General features: G+C 43.4%; 1 protein-coding gene across 1 annotated transcript in view; it reads left to right on the top strand.

The window, feature by feature from the left end:
- Nucleotides 1–19,640, top strand: part of XDH (xanthine dehydrogenase) — a gene marked incomplete at its 3' end in the record, with an annotated part of 47,336 nt that overhangs the window by 25,985 nt on the left and 1,711 nt on the right. Inside the window, exons 17-34 of the mRNA XM_010148168.1 lie at nucleotides 172–261; nucleotides 901–1,070; nucleotides 3,948–4,071; nucleotides 4,444–4,563; nucleotides 6,121–6,217; nucleotides 8,208–8,332; nucleotides 8,721–8,854; nucleotides 10,326–10,407; nucleotides 11,027–11,113; nucleotides 12,394–12,585; nucleotides 13,071–13,216; nucleotides 13,834–13,915; nucleotides 14,517–14,612; nucleotides 15,341–15,469; nucleotides 16,488–16,562; nucleotides 17,415–17,467; nucleotides 18,630–18,744; nucleotides 19,397–19,462. Of these exons, the coding sequence (XP_010146470.1) occupies nucleotides 172–261; nucleotides 901–1,070; nucleotides 3,948–4,071; nucleotides 4,444–4,563; nucleotides 6,121–6,217; nucleotides 8,208–8,332; nucleotides 8,721–8,854; nucleotides 10,326–10,407; nucleotides 11,027–11,113; nucleotides 12,394–12,585; nucleotides 13,071–13,216; nucleotides 13,834–13,915; nucleotides 14,517–14,612; nucleotides 15,341–15,469; nucleotides 16,488–16,562; nucleotides 17,415–17,467; nucleotides 18,630–18,744; nucleotides 19,397–19,462 (1,983 nt within the window). The remainder of the gene's footprint in view (nucleotides 1–171; nucleotides 262–900; nucleotides 1,071–3,947; nucleotides 4,072–4,443; nucleotides 4,564–6,120; nucleotides 6,218–8,207; nucleotides 8,333–8,720; nucleotides 8,855–10,325; nucleotides 10,408–11,026; nucleotides 11,114–12,393; nucleotides 12,586–13,070; nucleotides 13,217–13,833; nucleotides 13,916–14,516; nucleotides 14,613–15,340; nucleotides 15,470–16,487; nucleotides 16,563–17,414; nucleotides 17,468–18,629; nucleotides 18,745–19,396; nucleotides 19,463–19,640) is intronic.

Raw genomic sequence — 19,640 nt, 5'->3', positions numbered from 1 at the left:
CAGCTGCTGTTGTGGGTCTGTGGCTATTCTTTGCACAGAGCCTGAGCCCTGCTTGCCTTTCACCCAGTGAAAGATGAATTATCTTCACTGGAGAGAATATCCTGGACTACTGGGGCATGTGAGAAAGGGACTGGCAGGGAAGATGACTGTTCTTTAATATGTCTCTGGCAGAACAATCTGTGTGAGCCCGTCCCCTCGAACTATGTCAGCGCTACAGAGCTGTTTCACAAAGATCCCATTGCAAATGCCCAGCTCTTCCAAGTAAGTAGCAGCACCTGCATGACGTAGACTTGAGCTTTCTTGTAGCTCAAACTGTGCTTCTTATCTTGTCTTCCTGAGTATAGGCAATACATAAACTTACATAATGCCATTCCTGAGGCTTGTATTTGGGTCTTAGTCCCTTCTTTGCTTTAGGATACAATGTCTTTTCCTGTCATTGCCCAAGACTGTTCCTGATGTGTACAGCTTCATAAAAATCGCTGTGGGTAGCACTTTCCTCTTGCAGCCAGCTCCATATCCAAACTGAAATTGCCCTTCTTTCTGCAGTTACAGCCTGTCTTTCTTTGCATCTCTCAGGCTTCAGATTCAGGATTTATCTTCTTCCTTATTTCTCCATTCGTGACCTGTTCTCTTCAGCTTTGAGAGTAGAAGCTAGCTTCAGAACTTGAACCTTTTATGTAAGCTGTCACATCAAACCCTTCTCTTCCATAGCAGTTTCAACAACCGAATCCCTTTCACTTCATTCTCTACAGCCCCCTCTGTGTAGCCACTCCATCTTGTTTACCTTCCTTTCCCACCGGACTGAGCCCCCATCGCAGCCCCCATCTCACTAGAATGTCTCTCCATGTGCCTCTGTCCCCTGCGATCGAAGCAGTAGCAGTCAGTTGTGTTTTCCTCCAGGAAGTGCCCAGGGGGCAGGCAGTTGAAGACATGGTGGGCCGGCCTTTGATGCACGTTTCAGCAGCCAAACAAGCGTGTGGAGAAGCTGTTTACTGCGATGACATCCCTCGCTATGAGAATGAGCTGTATCTAACGCTGGTGACCAGCACCAAAGCCCACGCTAAGATCCTGTAAGTGTTCCTTCTGCCTTTCAGATGTTGGAAGCGTCCAGTGCCGTTTCCAATGGCTTAGAAAACATTGGCCTGTCAAGTTGTGGGGGAGGGAAAGGTTTTTGCATTAATGGGAACTCCAGTTCATTGCACGTTGCTACACAGAGGCGAGCTGCATGTTACAGCTGCCTTGCAAGTCTGCATCAGTGGGAATAGGAGGGTGTTCACACCAAACTCGGAGCTTTGCTGAAGCACAAAGCCCTCAGTCCTAGGTAACCTTCTTGCATGTCCTGTCTCTGATACTCAAACATGCAGGATTAAAAAGGAGTGGGGTAGGAGAGCAGCACAATGTCCGAGGACATGTCATTTCAATCACTAACCAGAGCATGCAGCTTGAACACGCTCTTTCCTATGTGCCTAAAAATTTAGGTTGTAACATGCAGTTCTGGCACAGCACTCCTGCTGTCGGGTCAGCTGTGTGTGTACTGCCTTCTGGGCATTGCTTTGCATGGTGCTTGCTTGCAATGGCTACGAACAGGCCCTCTGCATAACAGTCCTATGTGAGATACCTTCAACTATTAGATGTAGATCTCTTTTTGTCTGCTTGGCTGTAGCAAGGTGGATAGGTCAGTATTTGAAAGTGCAGCTGTCTCTGAAATTATTCATAAAATCACAGAATGGTTTGGGTTGGAAGGGACCTTAAAGATGATCCAACCCCCTTGCCAGGGGCAGGGCCACCTACCACTAGACCAGGTTGCTCGAAGTCTCAGCCAGACTGGCCTGGAACACTTCCAGGGATGGGGCATCCACAGCTTCTCTGGGCAACCTGTTCCAGTGCCTCACCCCCCTCTCCGTGAAGATTTTCTTCCTGTAATCCTATCTAAATCTACTCCCTTTCAACTTAAAACCATTATCCCTTGTCCTGTCACTAAAGGCCCTTGTAAAAAGTCCCCCTCCAGCTTTCTTACAGGCATTTTGTCCATGCAGAGCATGACTGATGCATAATTTATAACAGTAGTGACTAACCACCTCTAAACTGCATATCCTGGCAGGTAACACCACCTACATTCTGTACAAGTTTTAATGCTGTTACATTGCGGGACTGACTGACCTCCCCCAATCCCTAATTGTGTTTACATTGTGGTGGCTCTGCAGGCCCTCCTCTGCCCTCAACCGCTTTGATGCGAGGCACTGCATCACATTGCCTCGTGTCATCCTCCATTGTCCTGCGATGTGCTGTTCATTCCTTAGGCAATACTTCCGGATTATTTAGGTTTCCTGGCTGGATGCTTCCCACAGTCATCTAACGTGGGCCGGGCAGCGGGATGGTCATGGATGCAGAGATATGGTAGTCGACTCCCAGGTTATGAAAGAAATTGCTCGGTCATCGTAGTTAAATCTTAGGTGTTGCAACGTGGTCATTGCGGAGTGCTGCAAGCGCATAAGCACTGTTACTACTACCAGTGCAGACGGGGCACCAGAGAAAGCAGCAGACCTATGCCCGTGACTGCACTATGCGTTATTTTCTAAAGGTTGCTGCACACATTCTCTTGTACTTGCGTTGCGCACTTACATTTCAAGCTGTGAGCCTGTGTTGTTCTGTAGAGAAAGTGTTATAGTATTTTGTCAGGTGACAGAAGTATCTCAGCCCATGATTTTGTCAGTCAAAATACTGGCTCTGGAAACTTTCACTTCGCCCCAGTCAGATTGTGACTACCAAACGTAAATTAGAAATCATCTGCCTCTGTATTTCTAGCTCGGGGAAACTGTCCGGGAGTTGTTTCTGAGGCATTACTGCAGAAGCTCGGGAAAGTGAACTTTCCAAAGAAGAATAGCATTGTCTTCAGTTCCTGCTGCCTTAAGAATTCATGTGGGAAAGTTCATTCGTACATTTAATGTCTTTAAAAAGAAGCCTTTAACTCACTGGGATGCACAAACAGCTACTTTCAGGCACAGTTTGTATCGGAGTTTCAGGAATCTAAGCAAGCAGGCCGAAAAAATTGCAGCAGTTTACAGAAGACAATAAATCATTTAGTTAGCAGAAACAAAGACACAGCTTTTCTGTTCACAACAGTTCTCTTGTAAAGCAAGCCAATTACATAGCCAATGAACAAAATATGGCAAAAGGAGCTTGAAAGTCTTTTGTAATACATTTTTTATGTGCTCCACATAAAAACTAAATTATATTGCACTTTTATAGTTACTTTCTGTCCTGCCTGTCACTTAGTTTTAAATCTATGTGTCATTGAAGCACAAATGCTGGTTAGATACCTCTTTTGCTGATACCTAAAGCCTTTTATGAAGCATTTTGTCTTTAGGAGTGTCCTTTCTTCCGCATCCTTATAAATACTCTGCAGCTTCTTTGTGATTGACACTCAACAACTTCTCCCTGACTCACAGCCACATTTTTCTCCAGAGGTGAAGCCATGGTAGATGATATGTATCTGCAGTTAAATTTCATGTTTATCAACAGACAGGGAGGAATTTGCCTTCACAGGATCATGGCAGCTAAGACAAGAGCAGAGTCATACCATTGCTAACTCCAATCTGGCTTTGGCAAAGGGTGTCAAGGGATCTCTAATACACATGGAGATTGGACCAAGTTCAGATACGTCTTAGGGAAAAGAATGTATGGTACAGTACAGTCCAAAGAGGCAGACTGGGGATCAGACTCACAGTCAGGATTCAGGGTATCATATAAATCCTATATGATTTTAGTCTAATATGTTACCCTTTCTGCCTTGGTCTTACATGATACTCCTGTGACAAGCTCCTCCTCTTTTGCGTAGCCAGACTGCAGGGAATCAGGCCTGCAAATGTATTGTTGTTTCATATATTTTTGTCACAAAAAGAAAAATGAGCAATAATAATGCTGCCTCTTCTTCTTTCTTTCTTTAGTTCCGTGGATGCATCAGAAGCCCATAGTGTTCCTGGGTTTGTGTGTTTCGTCTCTGCCAAGGATGTTCCTGGCAGTAACATCACTGGCATCGCTAATGATGAGACTGTCTTTGCAGAGGATGTGGTATGTGATTAAAAATAACCTTTTTCAATCACACTGCTCCGGAGATAAGAGATAAATCCTAACCGCACTGGAGTCAGTAGAAATCTTGGTGCCAAATTCAATAATGCCTGAGTCCCTTTGCCTTGTGCCCCTCTCCTCTGTGTTATCTGCACTGTTTTCTCCTAAGCTGCAGGCCACTGGGACAGGCTCACTCACTCCATTACTGTCCAAAGTTGGTTGTGATCATTTTCCCTTGGCTGGTTTTAAATAGACCGGTCTGCACAAACAGGTGAAAAACTGCACAAAAGGAGAAGATGAAGAGAATTATCGTGAGCCTCTCAGTTACTGCATATATACACACCAAATGATGGTGGGTCCTAATCTCGCCCGTAGGTCACTTGTGTCGGTCACATCATCGGTGCAGTCCTTGCAGACACACAAGAACATTCCAGAAGAGCGGCTAAAGCTGTGAAGATTAAGTATGAAGAGCTCAAACCTATTGTCACAATTGAGGTAAGATGGCTCGGATCTGCTTCTGCAATTAGCTTGGGAACCCCTGATGTTGCCTTAGCTTCTGTTCTCACACATGTGCTTATTTAGCCACACGATTTGTTAGCCTTTCTGGGCGCAGTAGGATATGGATAGAAGGAATAATTTGTGTGTCTAAACCTAAAGAGGACACACCTTTGATGTGGTACGGGTTGGGAGTACATTAACTCCTTCTGTGTTATTTAAAACTAAAACAAGTAAACAAAACTCTGGTACCTATATTGTGCTCAGTTTAAATTAGCAAGGCTACTCTCAGGTACATCCGTACCCATGGGTCCTTGCTTTCACTATTCTCTGGTATGACCCTGCTGGCTTCATCCGTCTGCCTGCCTGCCTGCCTGCCTCCCTCCCTCCCCTGGTTTATAACACTCAGTAACAGGGTGTGAAAACGTCTCTCCTAGCTCTGTCACTGCGCTACTACTCTGAGATTTCTGCAGGCCACTTGTCTAGTTTCTAAGCTGCTGACATTAATTTTCAGGAGTTCACTCTCCACTGTGAGCATTTCCAGTGACTGTACAGGCACAGCCCTTAAGTGGCTTTTCTCAAAGCTGAAGAAATTAATGTCAACAACTTGTGATCATTTCTTGCTTGTTTTTTTAACTAGAAGGCTTGTTGACAAGATTTCCTTAAGTGACAGTAAAAGCAAATAAAAATGTCTAACACAGCATTCACATCTAGAAATGAGACCAAAATGTATGAAGCCATTCTTACTGGGGAGAAATTAGAACCATGGGATTCTAATTAATGTTTTAAATGGTCAGTATTTCATACCGTGTGAATTGTATTCATGCAAATGCAAGGAGTCTGTGCATTGTCTGGTACAGACATTGGTACTGTCGTCTGCGGACAGAGGTTTTGGGTTGTTTGTATGATTTCTGGGCTCACAATCAATGTGTTAGAACTTTTCCTTCCCTGAGGTTTCTAGTTGTTTATTCAACCAGGGAAGATGAGAGTGGAGCCAAACATGTGCTGATTTGTTTGTTTGTTTTCTTATTGTTGGTTGAGCATTCTGTGTTGGTTGTTTGGTTTGGGTGGGGTTTTTTTTAATTATTATGGAAAGCTTCATCTTTGGCAAAAATGAAATGCGTTTGTAAAATGTCCCCAAGAAAGATTATTGTGTATTAGCTCAGAAGTGATCTATTTGTGCAGAAGTTCTCATCCCGTCCAAGAGGTCCGGTTTTATCTTTCTGTCTCTCTCTCTTTTATGTTCTTTTCCCTCCTTCTGGGCCACAGGCTATAGTTAAGTTTTAAGTCATAGCTCTGGTGGCTACAGACCTGTGGTTCTGGGTCCGTAATGTAAAATGGGTCACCAGGACCAATCTAAACACCAATTACGGTGTTTACTGAGAAATTGCTGCATTGATGAAAATTATTTTGTACTGCTTAAAGTCAAGTCACTTGGCTATTAGCACAGTTAGTGTCTGATAAGTTCTTGTGCTTATTATCTTAGGTATTTCTTCTTTAGATAGAGGAAGCTTTGTTTTCACTCTGGAAAATTCTGTGTGTCATTATGTTTCTTAGGAAGCTATTGAGAAAAAATCCTTTCTTAAGTCTATAAAGCGGATTAATAAGGGAGATGTGAAGAAAGGATTTGAAGAATCTGATCACATTTTGGAAGGTGAGAATAAGCATTAATACTCCTTTTAGAACAGGATAGTTTGTGACAAAAGAAGTCAGGCTCTCAGCCTCCTTTTTGTGAACGTGGTCCTGAACTCATGAAAGTAAGGCTTGCAGGGCTAAATTACTTTCATATTAAGTTTCAACTAACTGTTTATACACAAATAGCTTGTGACAGATTTAATTTCAGTTTCAAACAGTCTTGGATGCTCCCAGCTAGGCCCCTGTAAACACTCTTTTCCAATGTAGGGACACATATTTCTGAAGCAAATATTCTACAAAGTTATTTTCTCCCCCCTGAAACATATCCATATGCCATATGAATGGATATGGCTTTTCCTTGTCCACACATTGTCTGGTCTGAATCTTATCAACAGCCAGTTTCCTTTAGCCTGGAATACAACTCTATCGTATGCAAATGGGCGCTATGTCCGAAAGCCTGATCCGCCAACATCGGTGGCTGCAGGTATCATGAAGTGCATGGCACTGCCCTGTAACACTTTCTCAGCACTGATTACTGGTCTGTCTTTGAGGATGGAGTGTTTTTGGTGTGTTTCTTTGTTTCATTCACTTGGGGTCTGCCAAGCAGGTTGCAGAGGCACAGGTAAACAGCAATTATCAACACCCGTTTAAAGCCTCTATGAGTTAGGAGGGGAGAGCACCAGAGCTGTGAAATGGAATACTCTTGTCAGACCCATGTCACTGCTTGGTGTATGTATTGCCGGCCAACAGTTCTTGAGAGGAAGAGTCTCAAACATCAGACCTTTGGAGAACTATGTATTTATGGATAAGAAGGTTTTGTATCCCCCTACAGATCTGAGAGGGAAGTTAAATAAGTTACAGCCACAAAGCCTGGTGTGAAGGGATTAATCCCGAAGATCACAGAGAAGGATGCACCCCTTACCTCCCCATGGGGGAAGGGGGCAGTTATTTAACTGAAACACCCATTTCCAGGTGTGTCATTTGCTGTATTTTGTGTTGCTGAGACTTTCCTGTGCAGTCAGCAGTTGGCACTGGCATTTGAAGCACATCATAAGCTGTTCTTAGCTGTTTCTTATAGTGTGCTATACCATACAAAATGAAAACATTGTGCCAGGCGAGGCAGAAATTGCTCTGAGCTAGAAGAATAGGTTATTTAAAAGTCTGCAATACTGTGTGAATGCCAGGCCAACCCCTTGGAGGAGACAAGAGAAAGGCCCTGCTATGTACCGGAGTAGGCATTGTCTCACACAAACGTGCATCTCTCACTGATGTACCTAATGAAGGCAGCTATTTTGTTGTGGCTGAATTGAATAAAAGGTAAAGAGGAACATGATTTTGATAACTGTCCTGAATATTAATTTTCATGGCAATTGAATAGACCAGGGCCATGACTGAGAAAGGATGTTGATTCTGATATTTAATAGTGTGTAGCATGACTGGAAATTGTGCCCTCGGCACTGCCAGGTAAGGTGTCCTGGGAAAGAGCCACTTGCAGGGGCAGAGAGTTGATTCACAGTTAGATGTTCTTAAGGCATTTTGGGTATCTATTTTTGTTCCCTCATTTTCAAAGTCTGTAACCTTGTATTTGATCTGCTCAGCTAGACTATACTTAATTTGTTTTCATTCTTAGTCTCAATGGTGTTACCAGGGTAGTCTGAAAGGTACCAAACACTGCATCTTAAGGGATGCTGGGTCAGTGGCTGGGTGTGCAGGCTTATTTTTGAAATGCCAGCCAGTTGTATTTTGGACAAAAGATTTCCAGAAAGTGGGGGGAGGCGGGGGAGTGGTGTTTTCTGGGTTTTTTTTGGCATTTTGTTGTGTTTCGTTTTTTTTAAATATCGAGTCAGAAGTGTCAGTTTTAGAGCTAGGGGTATCCAGTGCTGGGCTTTCCAAAGGGTTATCATTTAACACATGTCAAAAGGGCAGCAGCTTGCAGGCAGCACATGATGGGAGTCACCTTACAACACCAGGGACACTGCATCTCTGGGGCATTTCTTTCCATTTTCTAGGAGAGATGTACCTTGGTGGGCAGGAGCATTTCTATCTGGAAACTCACTGTACTGTGGCTGTGCCAAAGGGGGAAGATGGTGAGATGGAACTCTTCGTGTCGACCCAAAACCCAATGAAGACACAGGTACTGTCTCATTGACCTGCTACCTGAAAGGCATTTGTTTCTCACTTTCAGACTAGATAAGGGCTGGTTTTACAGTTAGATACCAACTGTATTAGAGAACAGACAGAGTGGTGCGGACATCAAACCCTGTGCTAAATGAGACCGATGTCTTGGTAACCTCATCTTATGTCAGTCTCTTCCTGTATGTGGTGCTGTCTGCTGAAGCGCCATGTGCCTCCGCACCTCAGAGATGAAATACTAGGCTTAGGGCTCCAGTTGCATCAAATCCAGTTGCAGGACCAATAGGACCTGCAAACTAACAGAGTGTTTTCAATGGCTGCGGACAGGCAGTGTGGTGGTATCTCGTTCTTCTCAGCTCTGTATGTTCTGCTGTCCTGGTTTTGTTTAGGAGTTTGCTGCTAATGCATTGGGAGTCCCTTCGAATCGGGTTGTGGTTCGAGTGAAAAGAATGGGAGGAGGATTTGGAGGAAAAGAGACTAGGAATACTATTTTGACAACTGCAGTGGCTGTCGCAGCCTTCAAGTAAGTTTGGGTGTGGGGAGCAGGGCTTTTTCCGTTCAGACTGTGCCGGCATACCTTTTTTGGGGGCACCATTTGCACTGGAGCACTTTCAAGACTCTTCATGTCTTGTTACCGTACAGCTTATAGCAAGCCTGGGATTTCCCAAGGGAGGTGTCTCATGGGCTCTTAGCTGGCAGGAGGAATTGAACCTGCTCAGAAGAGCTAAGCGTATGTGGGCGTATCAGCTTTTAATAGGAAAGGGGGAAAAAACCCTTACCCTGCTGTTTCTTTGGTGCTCTCTGAAAACTCTTGGATCTCAGTCTGCCTCACCCCTTCACTGCACCCCTTCAATGTCTAGCACTAGCCATGCTTGTTATTTTGTGTAACAGAGGTATGAGAGGGTCTTCCTTGCTCAAAACTCTGCTACACCAGCCTTGCACCACTGTTTCTCTGCTCTTCTGCAAACTCTTTGGATTTTTCCCTAGGAAGAGTAGCAGGCCACTGAACAGAAACTCACACATTTCCATCCCCTAAAGGCTGCAGTCTAGGGTCATTCCCTGAGCTTTTTCTGAAGTGTAGATTGGAAGTGCACTTTTGCTTTCTGGAGTTTTGATACAGGCTCATCTTTAACTGTGCAAGTTCCTGTGGTTGTGAGTGAACATGGCCTCTGACGTGACATTTGTGCACTGGGTGTGACACTGCCCTTCCCAATACTGCCCTTGTAGCGGAGGGTGCACCCTGCTGGCAATGCTAGGTAGATCTTACAACACAACAGCAATTTGATTTTGGAAGAGAACAGTCAAAAAGAAGCTTCTGTACTTAAATCAGCTTTATTTTTCCTGTGCCGAGCGGCTTTCTATACTTAATCAGTAATACATGTGCATTTTTTTCTTCCCTCTATCTCAGCCAGCCAAAGCACTGTTCTATATCCCAGAAGTATGAAATAACATCTATGGCATTCCCTAGGTATTTTTACAACCTGAAGAGAGGCACCAGGGAGTCAGAATTGTTAAAAAATGAAGATCAACTCCTCTTCTCCTCCTTATTTGCCTCCTTGGATAATAAATAAGCAAATAAAAACCAAAGTCAAACTGAAGTCGAGTTAGTACTTTACTTAGTATTATTATACAATTTATATGGCATTGTCTTTTGCAAAGCCAAGAGAGTGCCTTGAGAAATAGTCTAGAAAACAGTGATCGCTCAGATATTGGCATCTGCCTCTGTAAGAAACTGTCATTCTTTAAATGAGTCTCTCCAAGAGTTTTCATGAACAGGTCTCAACTTCTAAGATCTTAATTATTTTTATGCGATTTTGCTATTTTCTTAGTAGGAAGATATATATATATATATATATTTATAAACCCAGCAGTTTACCCCTAACTCCCCATTGCCACTCCGGAAAGACAGTGCTCACCAAAAAGAGGGGAGCCTTGCTCTGTAGGAACTGTGTGGTGTGTTTTGGGCTTTGCCTGATAAATGTGTACTTTAACAGAACTGGCCGCCCGGTGAGGTGCATGCTGGATCGCGATGAGGAGTTGAGTGGCGGGAGACACCCCTTCCTGGGGAGGTACAAGGTATGCGTGTGTATGAAATGAATGCACGTTGTCTCAGTGTTGTCACCTGAAACATCAGAGAGCAGTGAGATACTGTGAAAAAACTGCTGCTCTGGTTGTTTTACTGCTGATTTCCTTTGCTGTAAATGGATCGGGTCAGCTGGGTTACAGCTGTTAAAGTCCTGCAGAAGTTCCTTTGGCTCAGATGGTTCCCTCCTTGTGACCTCAGCATAAATACTTCCCTCTTTGCTGCAACCAAGACTATGCCCCTGTTGACAATCACATTGCTCTTAGATGCTCCCCTATTTGTTTACTGTATCCTACTACTGTTTGTTTTGTTAACTTCCTTTCTTCAGTCTGCATCCAGCTGCTTCTGCTTTTCCAAGCAAAAAACTGTTAAGAAAGGTGTGACTGTGACAAGGGGCCAGTACTTATTTTAGAAGAGTTCTCTGGGGCAAGATTACCATGCATACATGGACCCTTTCCTGGGAAGCTTCCTCAGTTGCTTCCTGTGCTTGTCCTGTGTCACAGCAGAGGATAGTCAGCCTTTTGCCTCTGTGAGCTCCGGTCAGTTTTTGGAGAGAAGCGCAAAGCAGAACATTTTGGAGAAAACCAATTACTGAGGAGACTCTCTTGACAGGTTGGTTTCATGAAGAATGGGAAAGTCAAGAGCCTGGAGGTGTCATACTACAGCAATGGGGGCAATTCCGTAGACCTCTCTTATGGTGTAAGTGAAATTTTCTGATGACTAACTAGGCGGAAAACGTTACCCTGTGCAACCTTTTGCTCTGACTTCAGGGAGTTGTTTACAGCATTGCTTGCACATCCTGCTCTCTGACAGGACTGAAACAGACCCTGATGGGGTTTTGGACCTTCTACAACTGCTCTCTGAGCCAACTGACCTGCCTTGGCATGTGCCACATAATTCTTACTGATGCTGTAATAACTTGGGTTAGGCAAAAGGGTCAATAAGATTTGCATTACAGAGGGCTGTGATGGGAAACTTGTTGCACAATGCAAGATGACTGATAGTTCCTTAGCTTTGGGGAAAGCTAGTTCCTTGGAAAAAGAAACATCCAAGTCAATAGACTGATCAGGGCAGAGTGTCTAAATCAACAAGCTGGTTAAGGACTAAAACCAACATTGGGTTCACAAGCACTAAGGACAAGAATGGGCTGAGTTCTGAGTTTGTCTCCAAGAATTTTCATGCTGATGAGTAAAAATCTCTTTTTCTGTCGTATGAGTGACCAACCCAATAGCCTGGTGTCACACATCTTTATTCTAGCTCCCTTTTTCTAGTCCATGGAGTCTTTGATAAGTTTTTGCAAAAATTCTGTGTGAATTGTCGTTATGACTGTCTGAATCAGGGGACTGGAAAGCACCCTATGTTGAAATAAGGTTGGGATGTACATAATCTGCTCTCTGTACTGCTGCTGGAAGGGAAATCTGGGAACACAAGCCAGAAAGAAGCTCTGGCCTTTTCCCAGTTTGGACAAATGGTGGGCAAAGATCTCAAATCTCGCAGTTGAGATGTATCTATTGAAAATCTTTATTTCATATCATTGTCCTTACTGCCATAGCCCAGCTGCTGAGTCACTTATATCAGAAAGACTCCTTTTCCAGCATCAGATTACTCAGTATAATTAAAAGAAGATTCTGGTTCTTCCAGGTGGGTAATGCCATTTAGTAGCAGTTTGGCTCAGCATGAGCCCAGGGCCAACAAAGCACTTTGAAATTCTATCTGTCCCAGGGTCGTAAGTGTCAACAGAGGAGTGTGCTTATTGTCCTGTCCTTCAGGAGCATATCGCTTGACACTCCATTGCAAATGGGAGGGACTACTGGCTGTACCTCAGGGCTCATCCAGCTGTGCTGACTGCAGAAATGGAGGGTGCAAGAGAAAGCTCTGGTTGTTGTAAATCAGCTTCAGAGCTTTCCAGCCTGGCTTTGGCCACTACTGAGATGTGATTCATGTAAAATATGTCCACCCCTATCCCTTCTCTTCACCAGGTTATTGACAGAGCTCTGTTACATTTGGATAACTCCTACAACATCCCCAATGTCAGCAGCGTGGGCATTGTTTGCAAGACCAACTTGCCTTCCAACACAGCCTTCCGCGGCTTTGGAGGTCCCCAGGGAATGATGATTGCTGAGTGCTGGATGAGCGACCTTGCTTGGAAGTGTGGCCTGCCACCTGAGGAGGTACAGATCCACAGACACATTTCAGGGTGCTGCTGCCTTTGAACAAGCTCTGAGAACTGGACACAACCACAGAAAGTTACTAAGCATAAGAACTTTTGTTTCATTTTTGCTAAGCCCCTAGCAGTATTCCAGACTTTGTGTATGACAGCCACATTATAGCATGGATTGTTAAATTAAATTCCCTCAGCAGCCTCAATTGTGCAACAGCTGCTGTAAGAACAGATATTAAAAGAAAAAAACCCAAAGGTGCTAGGTACCTTCATCTTACTAACAATGTGCTTAGGTCCCAATCTCCTGAGAATTTCCAGTGTTAATGTTTTATTCCACATTTTCCCATAAACAGATATCATTCTGTTAGTTCTGTTGTTCTGTAGAGTGAGCAGAGGAGTCAAAATAAGAACTGACATACTTTTGATGTCATCCATTAAAAAGAACTAGCCTGAAGCATTAAACTTGCCGTGTCCTTTATATGCCCCTTTGGGAAGGTGCGGAAGCTCAACCTTTATAATGAAGGAGACCTGACACATTTTAACCAAAAGCTGGAGGGATTTACTCTACGAAGATGCTGGGATGAATGTTTGTCAAGCTCTAGCTATCATGCCAGGAAGAAACTAATTGAAGAATTCAACAAGTACGTATTCTGGAGCTGTCTTGTTACTGGGTGCCCCTATTAACTTCTGAGGTTCTCCTAGCAACTTGAGTGATGTGAAGTCAGACCTTATATTTGCAGAGTGACTTCTAAAAATTTCTCTTCTTGAAAGTCCTTGGTGCTCTCTGTGGGGAAAAAAACCACCCTCTATCAGTGAGCCGGTAGCTTAAATAAGGCAGGAATCAGACCTAGCACGGCATGATTATTTTGTAAGGGAAATGTAGCAAAGGAGAGAGGGTCTGTTAAGTCCAGCTAGGCTTTTCAAATGACTACCAAGGCAATTTGTTTAGGCTTCCCACTGCCTTATAGTCTTTTTAGTTGCCTTATATATACAACTGAATACAGCAATATTATATCGTGTGAACTAATAGTCCAGACAATTGCTTCTATAATGCCTGGGGGAGCATCTTTAGTTCAGATTTTTTCTTGTTGGGACCCATAAACAAAGCCAATCTTTCATAAAAATTGCTGATTAACTCCATCTATATTGCATTCAGGTATTTCATTTCTGCTTTGATACCCAAGCTGTCGGAGAGAAGCATAATACTGAGTGGCAATGAAAACCTCATGAGTATATGAATAATGTGCTTTCATTGCAGGCAGAATCGCTGGAAGAAGAGAGGGATGTGCATCATTCCTACCAAATTTGGCATCAGTTTCACTATCCCATTTCTGAACCAGGTCCGTAAGTGTCATTCATCTTTTTGGTAAAGAAGCTAGAATTTGTGCTGCGTCCCCCAGACCCTCCTCCAAAGCTCCAGTTGTGCCAAACTGGAGCTTTTCAGAGAAGTAGCACATGAGTTAAGAAAGAGCACATATTTTTCAAACCAAAACCACACCAGTTACCAGTTTATACTGTCCAAAAGACATCACAATGCAGCTATGTTTCCACGGTACTGTTATGTTCATTTCCCTGCCTATTCCCTCTGCCTCAATAGTCAGAGCACTGTTCCTGTGTTTGACCTGACTTGATGGACTGCCGGTGGTGTTAGTAAGTTCACGTGAAGGGTGCATCTTCGTTTCAGAGAGGCAGGTTTGGGTTAATTCACCTGCTTTCTGAGCTGAAGATACTGGCTGAGGTTTGTTATGTTATTGGAACTCCTAGTGAGTTGATGAGATTAAACTAGACTCACCTCAAGTGTAAACTGGTGGCTTTAATTACACTGAAGAACAACATTTGTCTAGTTCCAAATTAATTCTCTCTGTAGTTTGTAACTGACACCTGTTGAGTACTCCACTAGTTCATTTCTGATGACTCCTGGATTAATGTTCCCTCTTACAGGCTGGAGCTCTGGTCCACGTGTATACAGATGGCTCTGTGTTACTTACACATGGGGGGACTGAGATGGGCCAAGGACTTCACACCAAAATGATTCAGGTAATGATGAGTTTGGACTTAACCAAATGAGACTTCTTTTCAGGAAAATTCCACTCACTCTATAGTACTGCCTCAGACAACCAGACACTTCCTCTATGTGCACGTGGAGGCTAACAGATCATGACTAACTCCTTTTAACTGTTTCAGCAGCAGTGCTAGATAATCAGAGTATTATTACAATGGAGTATCAGAATTAGATTCTTCATCATCTTAACTCTTACTATGTAGATAATGCAGGTAATGCTTACAATCTAGCTTCTCAGGCAATTTCATTTCATCCCATAAAACTACAGTTTACATACATTTTGTACAAAAATGAGTCATATTGAAAACACATTTATCTGCATATGCTAACACCTTTGTTGTTGAAAAGGCCTAAGGGAGCAACACTGCTTTGGCAGGGAAATGAAAGGGAGATCTAATAGGGCTCTTTATCCTCTGATTCTTACAATTGTAGAGAGAGAAATTTAGTCTCACAGTAGTGAAGTGAATGTCACTGCGGCAAAAGCGTACGTGTATGTGCTCGCATGCGTTCAACCTGTGAAGGACAAACTTAACAATATTCTGGGTAGCTCTCAGTCACCGAATCAACTGAGTCTTCAAGAAAAGTGATATTTGGGATGAGAGAGGGTAGAGGTTGCAGCGTGGATCCTAGCAGTGCGAGCAATTAATGGTAACGGTCATGCATGAGGTGAGCTGCTTAACAATTGTTTACCTTTGCTCTGCAGGTTGCTAGCAGGTCACTGGGAATCCCCACCTCCAAAATCTACATCAGTGAGACCAGCACAAACACTGTCCCAAACACCTCCCCGACAGCTGCATCTGTCAGTGCGGACATCAACGGAATGGCTGTCCATGTACGGAAATGGAGTAATTTAAACTAGTGGGTTATAAGCTAGGACTCCAGAACGTGAAAAGTTGATGCATATTTATCTGGTGCTTAAGGAAGACATAAATATCAAAAGGCAATTCCAGGCTAAGGATACTGAATCACGTCTTTACCTGCTATAGCTGCTGGCAGTGTTAGCTGGTGAATGGCTGTGTTTTTTTCCAATTGCTCAAAACTCTACTTCGGTCTTTTTGTAGTTCTAAAATGTTGGATGTGTTTGTGATGGAGGGTTTGTGATTACTGAAAAAGAACAGAACCAAGCATCCATTTAAACAGCTAGTTTTTATCAATTAAGGCAGCCTTATCTATAACAAATATATTAGCTGCAGATATTAATAGCAGATGGTTTGTGGGCTGTGCTCCAGAACCAAAGATCTCTAAGTGTTGATACAGTCAGAGCAAACATAATTCTGTAGCAATGGCATGGTCATGACCGTCTCTGACACGGTGGAGTTACCAGTGCGTGTGTTTGCAAGGTATGTGACTTTTCTATCAAAGAGGAATTTAGTACCGGTTTAAAGGAAAGGGGAGTGTAACCTGTGAAGTAAAATCATCAGTCTGTTTTTTTCTCTGCACAGCTTGTCTGAGTAGGTTGAATTTTGGCAAGAATATCTATGTTTCGGTGTTACAGGATCATCTTGCTAGATGTGCTAGGATGTCCTGCTGTAACTTGGAACAGCTGAAGTTACTGAAGGGTGGACTTCGGATATTTTGTGACATGCCCAGAAAGTTCTGTGCTGTACTTGGGATTCCCTTCTGCTATCAGCACAGCCAATGTGCTTTAAAATCCTTTTCAGTCAACATTTCTTCCTATAAAGCAAGGCGTTGGTGAACTTTGTTCCTTTTGAAGATATGCCAAAGTCCTAAAGGCAATATTGATTTTAAACAGAGGGTTCTTTGAAACTCTTATAGAGCTCTTAATACCATAAGCTGACTTTTCATATCTTAAAATATTGCTTCTCTCTCTCTCCCTCTTTGTTTTTTAGAATGCGTGTCAGACTATCTTAAAAAGACTTGAGCCGATCAAACAGTCTAATCCCAAAGGATCCTGGGAAGACTGGGTAAGGTGTTTGTATTGGTTGTGAGACAAGTGGGCATTGTCAGAGATTGTTTTCATTGGCAAACCCTGCATGTGGGTATATCCTCCAGGCCTGCTGCATCTCGCTGTCAGAGGTTTGAGCAAAGAGAGTGAAACAGAAAACTGGCAAGGGAAGTAACTAAAACTTGCAAGAGGTCATCCCCAAAACAGCAGTTATGACTTCAGTACTGAGATTTCTCCAGATCCCAGATCCTACCTATGACAAACTTGACCAAATAAGTCTTGAGTGGTTACGTATATCTTTCTAGTCAGGCTACGGCCTTGCACGGGAAGAAGACTGATTCATAGGGAAGGGATTCTGTGACAAATATGGCTCTTTGTTGAGCTGCCATCCACTTCTGTACTGCTCCTCGGCTGCAATATCTCTGTACCCTCAGTAGTAAGAAGTTGGTGTGCTGTTAAGGGTCTGAGGCCGTTTTCAGATCCAAGCTCTTCTCATGAAGAGGAGCTGTGACTTTGTGATTGGGAAGTCAGGATAGAATTTCCTCTGGCCTCACTGAAGTCAAGATGACTGTCAGTTTAACCTTTGTCTCTGAAGTTGAAAGTCTAACCTGTAGCTGAGTCGAACAAACAAGAGCAATTCTTATCCCTCTGCCAATGGGCAAGTTCTGCCCTTGGTGGCTGCTGATGGGGCTATTTGGGGAAGCAGCTGCATCAGGATGTTTCCCTTGGCACTGCTGGTGCTGGGTAGCATGACAGCTGTCTGATACTGGACACCTTCTATTTGTGCTCTCCTGGAAATGTGTTTGGGGTAGCTCTTTTGCAGAGACTGTTTGGACAATTACTGTTTTCAAACTCTTGTTCACTTTGCCAGATTAAAGCCGCCTATGAGAACTGTGTTAGCCTGTCAGCCACGGGGTTTTATAGGTGAGTGAATATTCACACTGCAGTGGCATGGCTCTTACTTGGTTGCACGGATTGCATCCAGAGAAATTCTGGGAGGATTTACAGCCCCCATTCCCCTGTCATTGCAATACTTAAGGCTGCATTCTCTTTCCTACCAAGTAGTGTTAAGCCGAGATTGACAGTCTCCTGGCTGGGGAGAATCAGTTCCTGATCGAGCACAGCTCTTGGGGCCAAGTCCAGATCTCATGTAAACCTGAAGTAGCTCTAACTTCCCACTAGCTGGCCCTAGGTCTGAGGAGGCATAAATGAAACCAGAGCTTTGCCTGGGGCTCTGCTCTGTGCCAGCCTCGTGACTTAGGATTTGCATGACAACTGTCATGCAGGGAAAAGGGGGCAGGGGTTGTCCTTGAGCACGAAGCTACTTAGGTACGGCAATTGGCTGGAGCGGTATCTGACTGTTGTGGCACGAGCAGATACCGGTGTTTTCAATTTCATTCTCCAACTTTAAACTCTGGCTGGTTCCTGTGCAGTTCTGAAACGAGGCACTTTTCTTAGTCAGCTTCGCTCTGAAGGAAAACAGAGATCCATCATCTTTGAGGCAGAGGGGTTGACATAAAAAACTAAACACAGTGTTCAGAAGAGCCTTATTTAGGACTAAAATACAATATGAGCTCATTTCTGTTGCATCTCTGAAATGTGTTTTTCTCTTAACTGGTGACTGTCGGTATTTTAATAGGCCGGTTTTCAGATAAAGTGTAAGTAGCCAGATACAGAGTTTGCCATGAAGTGTGCTTAAAATCAGTTCCTTAGCTTCATCCAGTTTCTGGTTCAACTTGCTTATGCTCTGAAATTTAATGACCTCCAAGAAATGTTCAACTGCACTCTAAAAGCAAAAGATTTGCTACTGGGTTGGTGGGAATGAGTTCATAATAGTCATCACAAGCCCAGAGATTCATGGGAAAATAAAGATGGCTAAAATAGTTTGGTCATTTCAGTCAGGTTTTGGAACACAGAGCAGCTTTAGCTTTTTCTACTTATAGTTATTTAAACTCTTCATTTCTACTTGGGCTTGACAGAAGGGACAAAACAAAAGTAAATAAGGATTTTGATAAGTTGCAATGTGTTTGTATTCATTTTGACTGTTCATGCAGTGAAATGTGGTTTTGTTTTCCTTTCCATCAAGAATTCCTGACCTTGGCTACGACTTTGAAAAGAATGAAGGGAAACCATTCTGCTACTTCAGTTATGGCGTTGCTTGCTCTGAGGTTGAGATAGATTGCCTGACAGGTGACCACAAGGTGAGGGGGTCAGCAGTGAAACAGCCCTCTGTGTTTAGGGGAAGGGAACGTTCACAGGGAGTTGGCACAAATACTGGTGTCAGCCTTTTCCTAGCTCTGTCATTGGTCTGGTGTGACCTTCAGTAAATTTCTTAACTTCTCTGTTCCACAGTGCAACAATCTGTAAAGTATAATAAAACGATAATTATCTACCCTGCGGGGGTATTAGGAGGCTTAATGAATGATTGCAAAAGTTATTGGATTTGCTGAACTAAGAGATAGCAGCACTGTGCTAGCTCAAAAGAACAGAAACATACTGGAACTGAGTTAATTATTAAAAATAGCATTGATGGCTCTTAGAAAGAAAGAAAGAAAAAATTCATTAGAATCTGACCTAGTTGGTTATGCTGAGCTACAGAGTACTGATGCTAGCACCTTGGAACTCATGAATTTGGGTTCTGGGATCTCTGGGGAAAAACTACAAAGAGTTCCTTTGGTTTATGCTAGGGACAAACTCAGATGAAAAGTCGGTATGAAGAGTTGAGCTGAGCTAGGTTGTTGAATGTTGGCCAAGAGCGGGTAGTGGTTGGATGCATTGCTCCTCCTCATGCAAGGCCACGGTGTACCTGTTTCTATGTTCTGTGCTGGTTTATTCTTCATTTCTGCCTTTCAGAACATTCGCACAGACATAGTTATGGATGTTGGTACCAGTCTGAACCCAGCCATAGATATTGGACAGGTAAGTGAAATAGTGGTGTTGTTCCCACGGTGTTAAAACGATCACACTGCTCTCAGGCTTTTGTTTGACGAGCCATATTCCCTCTGCAGGTTGTGTCTTGCAGACAGAGCATTTTAAACTTGGGTATGGAGTGAAGCATTTTAGGCTAGCTATGGAAAGCAGTTTGACCTACACATAG

The sequence above is a fragment of the Eurypyga helias genome, unplaced genomic scaffold, assembly GCF_000690775.1.
Source record: "Eurypyga helias isolate BGI_N326 unplaced genomic scaffold, ASM69077v1 scaffold15923, whole genome shotgun sequence".
NCBI lineage: Eukaryota > Metazoa > Chordata > Aves > Eurypygiformes > Eurypygidae > Eurypyga > Eurypyga helias.
Note: the sequence above shows the minus strand (reverse complement) of the source record. Positions and strands in the feature narration are given on the sequence as shown.